The 17,969-nt window shown below is 39.3% G+C and overlaps 1 protein-coding gene across 1 annotated transcript; it reads right to left on the reverse strand.

Moving 5' to 3' along the window:
• Nucleotides 1–8: 8 nt before the first annotated feature.
• On the reverse strand, nt 9–16,287 carry LOC115923178. The gene is made up of 8 exons (XM_030983504.1): nt 16,202–16,287; nt 10,853–11,038; nt 3,037–3,148; nt 1,953–2,132; nt 1,573–1,729; nt 1,031–1,197; nt 387–534; nt 9–14 (listed from the first exon to the last, which is right to left on the reverse strand). The coding sequence occupies exons 1-8, from the start codon at nt 16,251–16,253 to the stop codon at nt 9–11; spliced, it is 1,008 nt and encodes a 335-aa protein (XP_030839364.1). The 5' UTR covers nt 16,254–16,287.
• Nucleotides 16,288–17,969: the final 1,682 nt, after the last annotated feature.

The raw sequence follows: 17,969 nt of genomic DNA on the forward strand, positions 1-17,969 counted from the left end.
GTAGAAGGTCACATCTAATCAAGACAAATACAGTTTGGGTATCAATGTGGAAATTGGCATGGAATATGTTCGTTATATGTTCTTCTGGCTTGTATAGAAAGACAAATGTACGAATGCTTTAGGAAACTTAGTGAGATGGTGATGTCATTCCCTCAGTTTTCTCTATCCGTCTTGTATATTATATTTAACAACAATATCCCTTGTTTTCTGTAGGTATGTAAAACACTGATTGAATCCTTATAAAAATTGGTGCATGGTCGACATTATCGTAATTACATTATGTATAATAATATGGAAATCTTTTTAAACAGGTGTGTCCAAGAAAAAGAAAATCTTGCAATGTTATGAACAAAAAATATGGGGAATAGCCTCTTATCTGAACGAGCCTTCAACGTACCCATTTCCATAACGCTGATGAATTGACTGTTCATCAGGTAGCGAACCTGATAAGTCCCGTTGGGAACGAAGGAGGACATAGACACCTTTCCTATGTATACGGGGTTCTTTCCAGGATTCAAGCCACCCTGGACATACCTGGAGAATAATGATTAAAAAAAACCTGTTTTATAAAGACCACTCAAGAAAAGTGGAAAACTCGCAAATAGTGAAACCTGTATAAAAAGACCACTCAAGAAAAGTGGAAAACGGAAGAATAGTGAACATGTATATAAAGACCACTCCAGAAAAGAGGAAGACTCAATAAAAAAGGGGAAAACCACAAAACAGTGAAACCAGTTTATAAGAACCAATCCTGAAAGATGAAGAAAAAAAAAACTCCAGAAATAGGAAAATGTACCCCAAGATGGATGTTTTTATAAGTTCCCCTCTATTTTAAAGGACATCACAGACAACATTTGCCTTGAGGAGAGCCTTGCTCTGTCAGTGTCTAGCCTTGGTCGGAGAAGCTAAATTACAGAGCCTAAGCAGTATTCTGTCAGCCTAGTCTCACAATGCAGACACTGCTACGCACAGCGACGGACAAGAGTTTCTGCCAACAAATTAACCGTCTAGTAAGAGCTTTTAGACCTACCTGTAGTCTAGGTACTGATCGTTGTTTCCTCCCTTGGGGTAGACACCGATCCAGTCCATTTTTGAAGCCTGGTCGATAGAGATAGACCAGGACACGACCAGGTTATTGGACCAGGCTACCTTCTTTGGACTGATGTCCATGGAATGTAAAGCCTCAACCGGAACAACCTGCAAGGAATGCATGGTCAGAATGAATTCAAAGATCGAGTAAAGAAACTCTTTAAAGGTTTGAAGGTATCAGCTTCATTTACCTCCAATTAGGATTTCATTTTTCATTCACTCTAAAATTTGTAAGAATGTTGTCATACAATGAGCCAATGGACAACTACCCCTGGACAACTACCCCCAGACAGTGGGTAGTTGTCCGAAGGGTAGTTGTCCGGGGGGGGGGGGGGTAGTTGTCCTAGGGGGTAGTTGTCCCGGGGGTAGTAGTCCTAGAGGGTGGTTGCCCAAGGTGTTAGTTGTCATAGGGGGTAGTTAACTATGGTTAGTTATCCGGGGGTGGATGTCCAGGGGGTAGGTGTCCTAGAACCAAAAAATCACCTGGTTTTTGTAATTGAGACCATATGCTATCCACCATCCAGCTTCGTTGAGACGGAGGTAAGGGTTATTGATGAACGCTGCCCCCGTCAGGTTTTGTGGAATCTTTCTCCAGACGTTCCAAGACGTATCTCTCCCGGGCTGCCAAGTTTGCCATAATCTACAAAATGAAGATAGGCAATTATGATTTCTCATGGGGAACTTCACATTATAACAGATGTGTAATGGGCTAACAGATCATTTGTCTCGCGGCATGAGCCGCCTGACGTAAAGTCTAGTCTATCCATGTCTGAAGGGCTAATTACATTTGGCTAAATAAATTGGTCTAATGGGTCGTATCCCGGTCTTTAAATGAGAGATGTTAGGTCCCTGGATATACTTACTGCCCACTCGTTTCTTGGACTGCAAAGATCTCAACCCCAAAGTGTACATTCCTGCTCATGACCAAGTTGTTTTGCATCCCACCATCGTCAAATGGAATCTTCCCCCCAGTCTGATGCCAGTCTCCCCACGTGCAGTAACTCCAAGGATTGTCCACTGTATCACAGGCAGCCTGGGCGCACCTGATTATCGCAATCACACACAGAAAATATATTTAATGATAATAACAATAATATTTACTAGCATTCAGTATTTTCAAGAATTATGTTTTCAATATTTTCTTAAATTGGTCTGTAGAATAGCTGATTTGAAGAAAATTTGGATATTGTTCCATTCTGTAGATGCAGTCCCAGTAAACATGCCACCCCCAGCTTTGCAACAAGGTACATTGAAGCAGAAAATCATCCTTAGAGTAGCGAAGATTGGAACGACATTGTATTGAAAATATAGATTACAAATAATGACCTGAATTTGATCATTTATAATTAAAGTTTTGCCACAGAGGAACAATCAACAATCGCCTCACTGAGCAACTTTACCGAAAAATATAAAATAGAGAGAAAAGTTAGTGAGTGGAAGAGGAGAATTTGCTTTCTTTTCTCATTCAACAACATTATTTTACTCTTTTTTTTTCTTCCTTTTCTTTTCTTTTCTTTTCCCGGTTTGTTTTATAAGGAATGACTACCCTATCACTCCCCTCGCTTGGCTACGTTGCCTGCAACCATCATCTTAAAACATGTTTGCTGCAAATGTTACTATAATGAAGTAAAAAATATCTGCTTCTAATACCAATCCTATATAGTCAACAGAAAGTGAAAGTGAATTGTTAACTTTGAGGTAAATGTATAGCATTTGTGTTTTATGAGCTGGTCGGATTGATCGTTAAAAAGTCAGAGAACAGCGTAGTACGTAACACGTGGTGCTGCTTCATTTTCAAAAAGTGACAAGACAAATTGCGCGTAATCACCCATGATATGAATATCGCCAAAGAGTACTTATTTGTTGTGTACAAAATAATATCATGCTTTCTTTTAGAGTAGTTTACTATGAAGATGATTTTGTGGATAATTTTGAGGATGTGCCCACCTGTGCACGTAGTTATCCACTCCGATTCCCCCTATCATGATCTTGCCGTTATAAATACTGTAGCCCATTACTTGAGCGACAGGTCTGGAGACAACTGAGAAGGTAGGTGAAGCTGAAAAGAAAAAAGGGTTTAGGGGAGCCTTCCAAAGTTGCGACTGTGCCCGGACGCGTCGGGGCGCGATGAATAGAACAGTGGCGTCCCAAGAGACGCATTGAGGCGCAAAGGGGCGCGAAGGGGCGCAATAGTCACCCTCACCTGATTCTTGCATATGAAAAGAAACCGTCTATTGTTAGTATAAACCCGCTCTATTCTTCTTGCGCCCTTTTGCGCCCCACCAGGCGATGGAAGATTATCTCTCCCGTCATTGTTCTCGCTCGTGATGCGCGGTACAGCTTAAACTTGATATACAGAAAGTATTTGTCGGCCAAAGCCTGTCTTCCCCTCCTCCGGTTTTCGTTCTGATAAACTTTCCATTGTTTGTAAAAAAAAAAATGATGTATTCTTCTCGCGTCGCGATCTATTCTTCTCGCGCCGTTTTGCGTCGTAACGGGCGGGGTATTACCTTTCCAATCATTGTGGCGAAGCTTTGCGATGTACATTACTACAGCACAGCATGAACTTCTCTGGTGGGATCGTCTTTGTTTTGGGGGGCAATCAACACACTCGTTCATCTTGATCAGAATACATTATGATTTATTTTTGTTGGGTTTAATACGCCTCCTTTTAATTTTTGTGACGACTGTATGAAATGTGAAATAAAGATGACTATGTACGATTAATGGTTGTTTAATTGCGAGCTTAATTGTCCCCAACAACAAAAAATAAAAGACGAATGATGTGAACGACTACATGTATGCGGTTATAGTCGGCAAATTCATTACTGTTTGGGTCGCTTGTCTATGTTTGTAATTTGAATGATTATCAACATATTTGTATAATTCCCACATCGCGATATGATTCTAGCGTCGTATAATGGACAAAGGAATTATCTTTCTCTCTCGTCATTCATATTCACGCTACGCGTTGCACATCGCCACAGCCTGAGCTTGGAAGAATTTATATTTTGTCAGTCTAATCCTTTTTTTTTCTCCTCCCATGACTTGGTTCTAATAAATTGAAGGTTTGCTTATTAGGGATAAGAAGGATAACATCAAACAAACGATTTACTCAAGATGACGCTCTTTTCATTTCACCTCGCTGTTTGATAAAGTAGAGTTTTACGGAGCGAATACAAAAGAAAAGTTCGCTCTAAGGCCAAATAAAAGTTTTTTTTATTAGTGTCCTGTTTTTTCGAAAACTAGGAAGGAGGAGGCCCTCTCTTTTCTTTTCTTTTTCTTTCAAAATGGCCGCTCAAAATGGCCGCTCGGTACATTTTCCCTGACAGTCGGGCTATTTTTCAAAATGGCCGCCGACATCTTTTAACTTTTTAAACAAATCAGTAATAGATCCATTTTAGTATTGTTTTTCATATTATTTAACCAAAAATAAAAAAATAGGAGGCGGCCCCCAAAAAGGAAGCAGGCGGGGACGCTAAACATGTATATTTTGTTAAGTGGCCTCAGGGAAAAAAAAACATAAAATGCCGTGGCAGGATTTCACGCCCGAGATATGCCTTCGAAAATTGCCCGTCCAAAATGCGTTTTAAATCATAATAATTCCATAGCTCTTTTTAAAAGTGGAATAAATAGAAAAAAGAGTCCGGGAACTATATCGAGATTATAAAACATGTGTGTCATGAAGATGTAAACAAAAAAGTGTAGCCTGATGGTGATAAAGTTGAGCAGCAATTGGAAATGCAATACAAAACATTAATCAGTTCATGATGATAATTAATCATTCGACACAACATTCGAATCATTTATTCGTAGATTTTTATAATTAAGTGGCGAAAGTGAAATTTTGAAATCTTAATGCACAGATACAAAAAACATACCAAACATGTTTTGATTCTTATTCTAAAAAAAAAAACCGGCAAATTTTAAACGATCTTTTTAAAAGGAGGGAGGCGCTATAGCCCAGTGGTAGAGCAGAGCAGCTCGTAACCGGGAGCTCCCTGGTTAGAAACCAAGTCGATATGCTATTGTAAGGCATAACTCAACATTACATTTCGTTCGGAGAGGATCTTAAACCCGCCGCACAGTGGGCCAGGGAGGAACCAAAGTGCGTCAAAACTCATGTTTGGGGATTTATTTTTTATAAATCCAGAGGAAATGTTTGGATTTCCAGGGATTTGCGCTAAAATTTTATTACCAACATTTTCTCTGATGTCTAAGCTTTAAGTTGATACCAGATTTGGCTGCCCGATTCTGCCCGTTATTATGTTAGAGCCGTTTTCCTTGCAACATTGCCCCGAAAATGTGTTTATTTCGGTCCGCGGTGTCAGAATAAGTGTCACGCGCCCCCTCGCGCCGTGATTTATGACCACGAATCCTTCATGATTCAGCCGCGGACCCCCAAAACCCACATTTTTCGGGGCAATGTGGCAAGGGAAATCGGCTCTAACATAACAACGGGCAAGATCGGGCAGCCAAATTTGGTATCAACTTAAAGCTTAGACATCAGAGGAAATGGTGGTATTAAAATTTAAGCGGTACACTGCGGAGATCTAAACATTTCTTCTGGATTTATAAAAAACATGGATAATTAGTCCATTTTTCAGTGAATTACCCTATAATATATCATGAAGATTGTGTTTCTATTAATTTTAACCCATTCATTCAACGAAATTAACTATCAGGAATATGTGAGAGCAATTTCATATCAATAACTTAAAAACTTCATGTTGAATTGAAAGATTTATAAAATAAGTCACTTTTGCACTAAAACTGTGAATATGTAGGATTTTGCTGTTTGAAGTAGTAAATTTATACCCTTATTGTGCATAACGGAATTAAATATTTCACTGAGGTATTCCTCTATGTATTACCTTTCAACTGGGCAAGAAAAAAATTGAAAAAAAAAATCACCCAAACTTAGTTTTGGCGCACTTTGGTTCCTCCCTGGCCCACTGTGCGCCGGTCCCCTGTTTGCCTAATTCAGAGCATACACATGCTTCATATAGCAGTCAGGAAAAAAAAAGCGAACGGTACAGGAAGCTACCTTTTATGGATAGGCCTAAATTGAAGGTTTGGCTTAACTAGGGAGAAGAAGGATAACATCAAACAATAGATCTACTCATGATGACGCTCTTTTCATTTCACCTCGCTGTAAGATAAAGTAGAGTTCTATGGAGCGAGTACAAAAGAAAAGTTCGCTCTAAAGGTAAAAACATAGAATGCCGTGGCAGGATTTCACGCGACTATTGTTTGATCGCTATAATTGTCCGACTTGCTATAGATTCTTGTTTAGCTACACATATGTGTGTGTGTGAGAGAGGGGGGCGGCGAAGTGAACGGCCGGACCAAAATGGCAGAGGTCAATCAGGAGGGCTCCGCTCGCTAGTTATAAGGACCGCTAATTCATTGGACAACTATTCATGAAGACCGCTATTCGTAATTTGAGAACATGGTCATTATGTATAAGGGTCATGAATTCGTAATACGACATCCCCCCTCCCCAAAACTAAATAAATAAATAGAAAACATGAATAGATTAATAAACTTAACTAATGATACAATAACAAATAATGCCCGGTAATTGGGAATAGCCGCCTATGAGCGGAACAATGGGCGCAACAACTATTAGCTGCTCAAAGAGCTGTCTTTTGTCATTGCGTTGCAAAAACAAAGTGCTTTTAAAAGTTACATGTACTATAATATCCGTATGCTATATAACACCCAATGTGAACATGACGTGTTCAGGCCTTATAACTATATACAGTGCACGTTAAAACAAAAGACTTTACTAGCGCTAGCTAACAAATATGAAACGTCAAAACGTCACGAACATTGAAGATAACAAATTGTTCAGACAAATGACACCACCAATAAAGTTTCTTCGCGAAGAAATATTCGATCGAATTTCATGTTTGGAACAGATAGGCGATTTCGAATTGTTCAATCTACCGAAACGTTTTGATGATGCAGGCTCCCGACAATACGACTATCATTTGTGTAATATCTTTAATTTGCAGATGTTTGTTTGTTTTGTATGACATATTTATAAACGCCCTATAATCTTATTTCAAGCAGAATCTTTCAATCTCTTTGATTATAAGTATCATTTTTAAATCACGGGTATTTAAATACAATAGCTGATTTTGCGAAGATTTAGAGAACCTACGATGATTAATTATCTCTGTTCACTTTGATGTGTATTCCATATGTATTGTTATTTGTAGGTTTATTTGCATTTTTAGTTTTGTATAAGATGTAATTGTATATCAGTCTATTTTGTGTGTATAGCGCTTAGAGACTTCGGTGGTAAGCGCTTTATAAGTAACGTTTTTATTATTATTATTATTCTATTCTTTAAATCGATCTTGCATGAGTGCACAAGAACAGAGTGATGATATAGATATATGACCTATTTTGATCGGATGACAGAACAAAATAAATGTAATATGAAACAAATAATGTGTCAAAACATACAGAAGGAATACAATTATACATATCGTTTTTGTTTTGTTCGTGAAGACATTAATATAATACAAGTAGTGAACACATTAATGAACAGAAATGAACAATCATAACAACGTGAACGCCTACACAACTTCGATATTTTGGAGGAAAATAACAATCAGAACAACAATCTAAATCAATGTCTTGTACGTAAAATAATAATAAAACATATCAGTAGCCAAAGTGAAAATTTTAGAGTCAAATCTTTCAAGACGAGAGCGGACACACACGCGGGGATTACATGAATAACTAATGCGTAGGAACGGGCGCGAAAGCTTTTCAAATTCACAAATTCACAATTCACAAAAAGCGCTTCGCCTTTAAGCGCACCCCTCCCCCCCCCCCCCCCACCCCGGATGAGTGTTATGTAGGGTACGCATATGCATTTTCCCTCCTTTTGAAAACAGTCCCCTAAGTCCGGTGTGTAAAGTCAATACGGTCCGGATTTGTGTGTACTAGACGAGCCGGACTTTGGTGCGTGAAAAGTACCCCTTTACCAGACAGTAACAATGAGTCTCCAAACAATAGCCAGATTTGATATTCATATTGTGAGCATGTGCTTAGTTAAATCGGGATTCCCTGGTTATATTGAAGACGTGGGCTAATATCTGTTTGCCCAGTAATTTCTCGCTGATTGTTTGACCAACATTAAATTGCTATTGTCCAGCTGACTTTTCTAAAGGCTTTTCTACCCTCGGCGCTAAAGGGATTGCGGAAAATTTCAACACTATTTGTGTTTCTTGATGACCCAGTAGAAGAAGAATAAGGGCTACCCTGCCCCCCCCCCCCCGAAAAAAATGTCCCAAAACAACGCAATCATTATTAATTCCGTTTACTACTTGATACCAACACGTGCATGATGGATCCCCCGGATGGATCCTTATTTAGACAGTGAGACAGTTCTGTTACGAGAAGCAATTCAACCAATTGCCATGGCTTGTATATGTTCTAGAACGCACTACGCTCTTTCGATAACACGTGGCCCCTATTCAGCACTATTATATACGTATTTTAGTTATTCTTAACAATGACCTAGATCTAAAACTGGCCGCGGATGTAACCCCCCCCCCCCCCCCTTCGTCGCAAAGAAATATTCGATAAAATTCTTTGACACAGAATGATAAACTAATATTCTTGAGATATGTTTGGGGTGAAATTTCAAACATCATTTCCTGGTAACTCTCTTTTTTTTTAATGCATGCTCTATTCTTACGATTTAGGCATAATTTACTATGTTGATTTGCAATTGATAATCTCCCTGGGAGTTTTGCGATATCCCCGATGATACGGGTGCAGTGTATTTAATTTTCTTCGTAACATTAGTGTTTTGCAAAGAAAGAACATTCTGAAAATGAGCGTCTTCCTTCTAACGAAACATATTGATGATGTTCCCGACAATACGGATATCATTTGCATTAAAAAAATCGTAATACAGATAAAACGCTTTTTAAATCCAATTCAAGGAGAAACTATGACATTCTTGATTAAGTATCATTTTCAACATCACGGATTTTAAAATACGTTCTCTAATTTTAAGAAGATTCAAAGGATCTATGTATTGAAATAACAGACTGATGATATTATTATATGATTTATAATGATCATACGACAGAACTGTTTACAAGATGCAACAAAAATTGTTTTTTTAAAAAACAAGAAAATCGAAACATGCGATAACATCGCTATAAGGAAATATAAAATTACAATTAAAATGTCAAAACATGCACGAGGAAAACAATGTCAGAGAGAGTGGGGTAAGTATAAAAATAAATTTGTTTTTTTCGTGAACAAATCAATTTGTATTAAAATTGATACAGTATATTGAACACAATCATGAACAGAACAGGAGGAGATGAAAAAATGAACAATCATGCCAACGTTAACGCCTACAGAACTCCGATTTCGAGAGGAAAATAAACAATCAGAACAAACATTGTAACCAATGTCATGTACGTAAAATAATATTAAAACAAATCAGTAGCCAAAGTAATGCTTTTCAGAGTCAAATCTCGCAAGACGAGAGCGACACACAAGCGGGCACTACATGAATAACTAATGCGCCGGACCGGGCGCGAAAGGGCGCGAAAGCTATTCAAAGTTTAAGCTCCCATTCACAAATGTCAAGTGCTTCACCGGGGCGCGCCCCGGCGGGGTAATTTCGTAACAATGAGACTCCAAACAATAGCCAGATTTTAATGAGCTGGCAACCAACTGAAGTCCTCTCCTATCCGACGCAAAAAGGCGCTAATGGGCGCATAAAGGCGCCTCCTTTGTTCTCATATCCTGCTCTGCGCCCCGACGCGTCGCGACACAGTCGCAACTTTGGAAGGCTCCCCTTACGCTCTTATTAAAAGTGATACTGAACTGATAAACTTACAGCCCTAGCGTACTGTCTATTTCAAAGCGCCATCTCATAGTCAACTTTCCAACAGCGTGCTAAAATAATTACCTTATAACTAACTTGCAGTTCGCAGACAGAGACTCGACGAGAGAACCAACAGCGCAGCCAGGAAATCAGCGAGTAACGGAACCATACTGCTACAGCTGACTTGAGATGGCATCAGAGGGGATTTTGCATTGATGCTTATAGTATAGTATGGCTTTAGAAAGACCAATTTACTAATGTATTTCAAGCAAAGTGCTTCTAACTTGTGTACATTTATTTCACCTGCTATGCATAACAGCATCTCTAAACGTTTTAATCTACTTTGTATACATTATGTGTTATTATAAGATGATGAAGCGGATCCTAATCAAATGATTGGTTAAGAGCGTACACGTGACCAGGCATTTATTTTGCCTTACACGTAATTTTACTGATGACCGGTCATTAGTAAATATTAATGACCGGTCATTTGTAAATTCATGTTATAAAACATCATTTCATGAAACAAATAAGACACCATCTTATAAAACAAATGATACACATCGTTGTGTTCGGGCTTTACTAAAATTACCCACAGTCGGTACCTTCGAAGCAGTCAAATTAAATACCCTCGGCTACCGCCTCGGGCACGTTAGACTGTTCAAAGGGTACCTTGTGTGGATAATACCTACTTTAATATGCCCTCACTGCTGTTTATTAATTTTTATATTAAGTCAGTCAACAAACATCCTTCTCCCTGATGTTTTGACTATTTGACGCCATAAATGCACCACCCGCCTTAACGACCAGAAACCACCCTTTTCAACGTTTATAGGGGCCCGCGTGTGTATAGCAATGTATTTGAATGATTCACAATAATCAAAATCTTACAAGCCATTGCTTTCCAGGCTTTAAAGCTGTTGCCACTGGCATGCTGCCATGTCCGGTACATCTTCCCTTTAGGAGATATCACGAATCCTTCATATTTCGCCGTGAAAGGATTCTTGATCAGTGTAGCATCTGTTCCAATGAGCGCAGTTCCAGCGACAAGACCCCAAGTACAGCTGGTTGAAGTGCCTATTCAAATTCAAATTCAAATACATTTATTTCACAAATAACAGAAACTAGAACTGCAATCGCTTTTAGAACGATTGGCATGCATTGACGCCGGTGTTTTTACGTGACAGACGAACGAGCCTCTTTTGGACTATCCAGAGGATTTTGTTAGAAGTCTGTATTAGCTAGGACAGTGAAGATAGGTGGGCCGAAAGAAAGGCTTCAATAACGGCCTGCAAAGACAAAATGGCGCCTGGACGGTCACGCATGAGTGATTTTGGAAAACAAAGATTTTTGTGACCTTGATGGGATGCTAGAGATTATGTCTACGAAGTTTGTGAGGAATCTGGATAACGGAAGGGACCTAGATAGGGCTCACAAGCACTGCATAACAAATCGGATTTGGTGAAAGAAGAACATGTCTTGACGCGTGCCGCGGCCTAAATGGCCTTCCATACTAATATAATCAAGCAGAGTATAAAATGGGGTCAATAATGCCCGCCTTCACAGATTTTCAAATCCGGCTTCAAGATGACCTGCGTTTGGCCACCACTGAATACGCTTGCACAATTTTAAGAAAATACAAGAACGATAAGGTGGCAAATGGCGTTCAGAGCAATGACCTCATAGCAAATACGTATTATAACTGCGCGGGAACCCAGTAGTGCGAATTTTGTTACATTTGACAGCATTTTTAGCCAAAATTTTTAGATAATGCAAAAGCACTCAATATGTTATTATTTGAAATAGCTCGAATTTGAATCATAGTAAAACAAACATCTGAAGTTATTAGATGCTTACTATTTGTTTCACGTTTCCAATTCTAAAATTTCTTGATTCATTTTAATATACCTGATTGTCCTAGAAAACAGAAAGTAATCATTTGAAATTATGCAAACTACTACTAGGAACAAGAAGATGAGGAAGAAGGGGAGGGAGATCGGAGAATCATTTCAGAGATATCAGTATTTTCGCTTTAATATAGGTATAAACATGCACATTATACATACTCCGTGGTAATGCCTTAGTAACACCTTTGCGTATTTGGCTTACGTATTGCTGCGTATTTACGGCAAGCCGTTTTAACATTTATTCTTATTTCTTGATATCAAGAAATGAATTCTTGATATCGAGAAATAGGAACAAACGTTAAAACAGCTTGCCATTAATTCGCAGCAATACGCAAGCCAAATACTGAAAAGTGTGACAGAGGCATTAGAAGGAAGTAAGCGAGGGGAAAAGGAAGGAAATGTCAAAAGAGAGAGAGAGAGAGAGATATACAATGTATATATAAAATGGCCCAGTTTCATTTTCAGTTTACTGTAAACTATTAGACCCAGTAATGATGATTATTTATCGGCCATGTTATTGCCATGTGACGCTTCATAAAAATAGTACCAGAGTTCCGTCTTGTGTCATTAAATATTGTTCAAATAACATTAACGAGACGATGAACAAACAAAAATAATAACGCAAGGTCATTAGTCATGAGAATGTCAACTTTTATCTCTCTCTGCTCTAATAATCCGAACAATAGCATTAATCGAGCGGAATCAACTGTCAAATGAATTTGACGAATGTGGAATATTCACAGATGGTGATTTCCTGACTTCTAATCGTAAGTTATTTCAGAGTTTTGGGGCTGCACAAGCAAATGCTCAATCACCTAGCCTTATTTTTGTGTTGATAGATGGGATCTATCGGGTGTTGTGGTTTATTCACTTGACTCTAAATCCAAAGATTGAGGGTTTGAATCTCAGCCCGGTATTAATGTTGTTTGGCAAGACATTAATCCACATTTGCCACTCTCCAACCAGGTGTAAATGTGTTCCCGGCCAAGGGTGTCGATTTGTATCCGTGGTTGGGGGGGGGGGGGGGGGGGTGATAGGTGCCAAAATATTTTCGGCAATGGATCAAGCAATCAAGACGTAGAAGCGTGTGGCAAGTTGCACCCCTCCCAAGCGCGTAGCCAGGATTTCATTTTAGGGGGCGGTAGTGAGCACGCGAAGCGCGGTCCCTAGGGGGTTGCGTGCAGGGAGGGGGAGTTCCCCCCTCCCCCGGCGAAGCGCGAAAGCTTTGACGTTTCACTAAATTATTAGAGAAAGAAGACGATTCGTTGAACCGTCCTCGAGTCTTCATCCTTGTTTGAATCAAGTTCCCCTTCCTCCGCGCGTAGCGCGGAAGCTCTGACGTTTCACTAGATTATTAAAGACCGAAGACGATTCGATGTACCATTTTCGACTCTTAATCCTTAATGTTTGAATCAAGTTCCCCTTCCCCTTCTGACGTTTCATTAGATTATAAAAGAAAGAAGACGATCCTATGTACCATTCTCGTCTCTTAATCCTTGTCTGAATTCATTTTCGCCCATTCCTGCGCGAAGCGCGGAAGCTTTCACATTAGAGAAAGAAGACGATTTGTTGTATTGTGTCCTTCATGAATTCAGTTTCTCCCCTACCGCGCTTCACTAAATTATTAGAGAAAAAAGACGATTCGTTGGACCGTTCTCGACTCTTAATCCTTGTTTGAATCAAGTTCCCCTTCCTCCGCGCGTAGCGCGGAAGCTCTGACGTTTCACTAGATTATTAAAGACCGAAGACGATTCGATGTACCATTCTCAACTCTTAATCATTGCTTGAATCAAGTTCCCCTTCCTCCGCGCATAGCGCGGAAGCTCTGACGTTACATCAGATTATTAAAGAAAGAAGACGATTCGATGTACCATTCTCGACTCTTAATCCTTAATGTTTGAATCAAGTTCCCCTTCCCCTTCTGACGTTTCATTAGATTATTATAGAAAGAAGACGATCGTATGTACCATTCTCGTCTCTTAATCCTTGTCTGAATTCACTTTCGCCCATTCCTGCGCGAAGCGCGGAAGCTTTCACATTAGAGAAAGAAGACGATTTGTTGTATCATGTCCTTCATGAATTCAGTTTCTCCCCTACCGCGCTTCACTAAATTATAAGAGAAAGAAGACGATTCGTTGGACCGTTCTCGACTCTTAATCCTTGTTTGAATCAAGTTCCCCTTCCTCCGCGCGTAGCGCGGAAGCTCTGACGTTTCATCAGATTATTAAAGAAAGAAGACGATTCGATGTACCATTCCCGACTCTTAATCCTTAACGTTTGAATCAAATTCCCCCCCCCCTTCCCCGCGCGTAGCGCGGAAGCTCTGATGTTTCATTAGATGATTAAAGAAAGAAGACGATCCTATGTACCATTCTCGACTCTTAATCCTTGTCTGAATTCATTTTCGGCCATTCCTGCGCGAAGCGCGGAAGCTTTCACATTAGTGAAAGAAGACGATTTGTTGTATCGTGTCCTTCATGAACTCAGTTTCCCCCCTACCGCGCGAAGCGCGGAAGCTTTAACTTTTCAATAAATTATTGCTCTTAATCCTTGTCTGTATTCATTTTCGCCCATTTTGCGCTTAGCGCGGAAGCTTTCACGTTTCATTAAATTATTCGTAAAAGAAGACGCTTCGTTGTATCGTGTACTTTGACGTTTCATTTGATTATTACGCTTAATCCACGTCTGAATTCAGTTGCCCCCTAACAGCTTTGCCCTTTTCACTGAATTATTAGAGAAAGAAGACGATTCGTTGTACTTTTCTCTATATTAATCCTTGTCTGAATTAAGTTTCCCCACTGAAAATAATTTGTGTTACAAATAAGTTGTGACATAATAATCTTTCTCCAAAAATGAAAAATCTTTTAGGAAATATCAGGAAATGAAATGAGTGAAAAAAGCAAAAAATAAAGAAACAATGACGCGAATTTTAAAAAGGGTGAACGGAAACAACATAACAACTAGAGAAGTTGTGGGTATAATGGTCAAATAATCAAGGATGGCGGCAAGAGCAGGTGTATGAACATTTAGTATTATTTGAAATAATTATTCAAAATTAAAAGTAAAATGCAATTCAATATCATTAAAACATACCGGTACGATATACAAAATCATTACAAGAATGTACAGAAATCGAGACATTTCAATGATAAATCATTACAATAGATATTAACATGAGCATATTAACTGTTATTATACAGGCGAATCAAATTTGGAATAGAACTATTTTGCATGCGACTGGTTTTACATTTAAAATCCGAAATTTTCTTTGAATTTCTAAGTGTTCTAGTAAAAAAAATTGTGGGAGAAATTGTTTAAATTGATCAGTGAGTGATAACGTTTTTTGAAAGAAAGTAACACATCAATATTGGCGTCTTTCATGTAATCTTTGTAATTAAGATTGTGCAAGTGAAATTGCATAGTTATCATAATCCCTACGAAAAATTATCCGCAACGCTCGCTTTTGTATTCTCTCGAATCTCTCGTTTTGGTTTTGCGTGAGTCCTCCACTCCAAACAGGACTGGCATATTCAAGTAAAGGGCGAATATAACCCACAAAAACAGTAATAAGGTCTTCCTTTGGAAGACCATATTTCACCAGAGAACGTAGCATGTATAGTTTGGCACTTGCCCTTTTTTCGATGTCTTTTATGTGAGCATCCCACTATATTGATGGTCATCTTGCGAGTAATAACCATGAACTACTCTCATCGGGCTCTCATCCTTAATTTTTCTCTTCATTTTTTTTTTTTTTTTTTGATGGTGAGTTATTGGGGGGGGGGGGGGGTTGATTGTACAGGCCATCCCCCCACATGAAATATTGGGGGGGGGGATATCCCCCCCATCCCCCCCCCCCATCCCCCCCCCGGGATTGACACCCATGTTCCCGGCAATGCTGGCGTAATGACAATCGCAGGTCTGCAGGAAGATTAGTATTAATATTGATGTGGCTACCCTTGGTTACAAATAGAAAGGGCAATATAACAACCGTTTACAATAATATCATCATCATGACATCATCATCATTATCATCATTAAGCTTTTAGAAAATTGTTGTATTACCCTTTGTGACCGACCCCTAAATCTTTAAATCTCACAGTCAGCTTTTTATTAAAGTTTTTTTGTATACTGTTTTTTAGAAGAAAAAAAAGTTTAATGAATATTAAAACAAAATATGTATTCAAGCATCAAAAACTGTAAAAATATCAGCCAAAATAGGTATTTAAAAAAATCGACCGAACTACCCAGGGGCTGGCACCTCAAGGACAATAAAACAATTTGGTTTAAAGGCCTTATTATCAGGTTACCCATCCTCTGTTTACAATGAACATACCTTTACACCAATACAGCCTTGAAGAAGTACTGATCGAGCGAGCAAAAACCATGAGTTGCTTGCCATACCAGACTGCAGATACGGAATCGACGAACGTGGATCGATTGGGAAAGCTGACCGGGATGGAGTTGGAACCGACCTTCCTCCACGAGGAGAAGTTCAAAAAATTGAGGGTGTCTTGAATAACCGAGTAGACTTGCCCATCGGATGCTTGCACAAAGATCTACATTAGAATGATAATAGTGAGAGGGCATTTTATTACCTGATCAAGACTTGGGAGTATAAGGGAAACGTCTCAGATTTAAAGAGGCAATTATAAGAGGTGGTAAGGGGCACTTCTTGTACCTGAAAAGGGGCAGGCACTCATCTGAGATGAATGGGGATACTTGTGAAAATAGAAAAAGGCACTTACTACAAAGAAAAAGTAGCTCTTGTCATAGGAAAAGGGGCACCTATGAGATTTTAATAGAGGTATTAATTAGAGGTGTGAGTAAGGGCATTGATGAAAAGGGAAGGTGGCTCTTATTACAAAAGGGGGGGGGGTAGTGCATTTATCAAAATAAAAAGGGGGTACTTATCAGAGCTGAGAAGGGGCACTCATCAAAGATAAAAAAGGGCACTTGTTCAAGTAAAATGGGCACCTCCCTGATTGAATAGGGCAATTGCCATATGTAAAGGGGCACTTATAAGAATGTGGAATGGGCACCTATTTGAAATTTTAAAAAAATGGGTTGCTTATCTAAAGTAAAAAGGGCCAAATTTCTTTGTAAAAAAGGAGCACTTTTGTGGGGGGTTTTGCCTGACCATGAATTTTGGAAATTGTCATTTTCCAACCAAACCCGAAAAATCATGTCATTTCAGCAACATTTGTAAGTCACTGGTACTGAATTAGAAAATAAACCACGTTTGAATTGTATTGGTGGGGCGGTCGCTTGGTAAACTGATGGGGGCAGCAGCCCCCCCCCAATAAGTACGCCATTGATCATGAATAAACTCATCCATTAAGCCACAATATCTAGGACAAAATAAATCCACCAAGTGAATGATTATTATAAGCACTAAATAAATTCTCAAGAAAAAGAGATCTAATGTCAATTAAAAAGAAACAAAGGGAAAGGGAGGAGGGCAGAAGACACAAAAAAAAAAACGAGGAGGAGAATAATGGGGGAGGAGAAGGAGCTCTATGATCTCCTCCCCTCCCCCTTATTTCGTCCACTGCTTTATGATAGAAAATGTTAATTCAATGAATGGAATCCGAAAAGGTAATAAAAGAGACAAACCTGGGTTTGATTTTGTTCTGTCATTTCACACACAGGGTTGGACAGCGGCGGACTGGCCATCGGAGCTCCAAGATTCTTCCACGAGCTCCACCCGGCCGAGGAGGTGTCCACATCTCTGTAGCTCACTTCCACGGAAACTGGAGAAGCTGTAGCGTTTGATCTAACGGCAAACAGGCGTCGGCTTCCAACCCCACTGCTCCCCACTCGATTTGCGATCACACAAAATCGCGATGTGCTTGAAACCGATCCGCTGCATGATGAAAAACACCCAATAAGCACGATGCCCCAAAATAGCATTGTCTCCATGATCATGATCTGATAAGTAAGTGATAAGGAATCGATGTGAGAACAAAATAACGAATGCACAATATTAATGTAGATTTTCAGGCATTATTGATCAATTTACAGATAGAAAGACTTGATTTATTCCGCCAAACAAAATTAATGATTGCCGTTCTCCGGATCCATCCGTTACCAGAAATGGCGTG

Source organism: Strongylocentrotus purpuratus, unplaced genomic scaffold, assembly GCF_000002235.5.
Source record: "Strongylocentrotus purpuratus isolate Spur 01 unplaced genomic scaffold, Spur_5.0 spur5_scaffold_13, whole genome shotgun sequence".
In the NCBI taxonomy this organism is placed as follows: Eukaryota; Metazoa; Echinodermata; class Echinoidea; order Camarodonta; family Strongylocentrotidae; genus Strongylocentrotus; species Strongylocentrotus purpuratus.

Excerpts from the sequence above, each read along its gene's own strand:
- LOC115923178 (XM_030983504.1), bottom strand. The coding sequence starts at position 16,253 with ATGGTTTTTGCTCGCTCGATCAGTACTTCTTCAAGGCTGTATTGGTGT. Across the intron at positions 11,039-16,201 it reads AAGGCTGTATTGGTGTAAAG|GCACTTCAACCAGCTGTACT; the intron begins GTATGTTCATTG and ends GAATTTGAATAG. Across the intron at positions 1,730-1,952 it reads GTCCAAGAAACGAGTGGGCA|ATTATGGCAAACTTGGCAGC; the intron begins GTAAGTATATCC and ends TTCATTTTGTAG.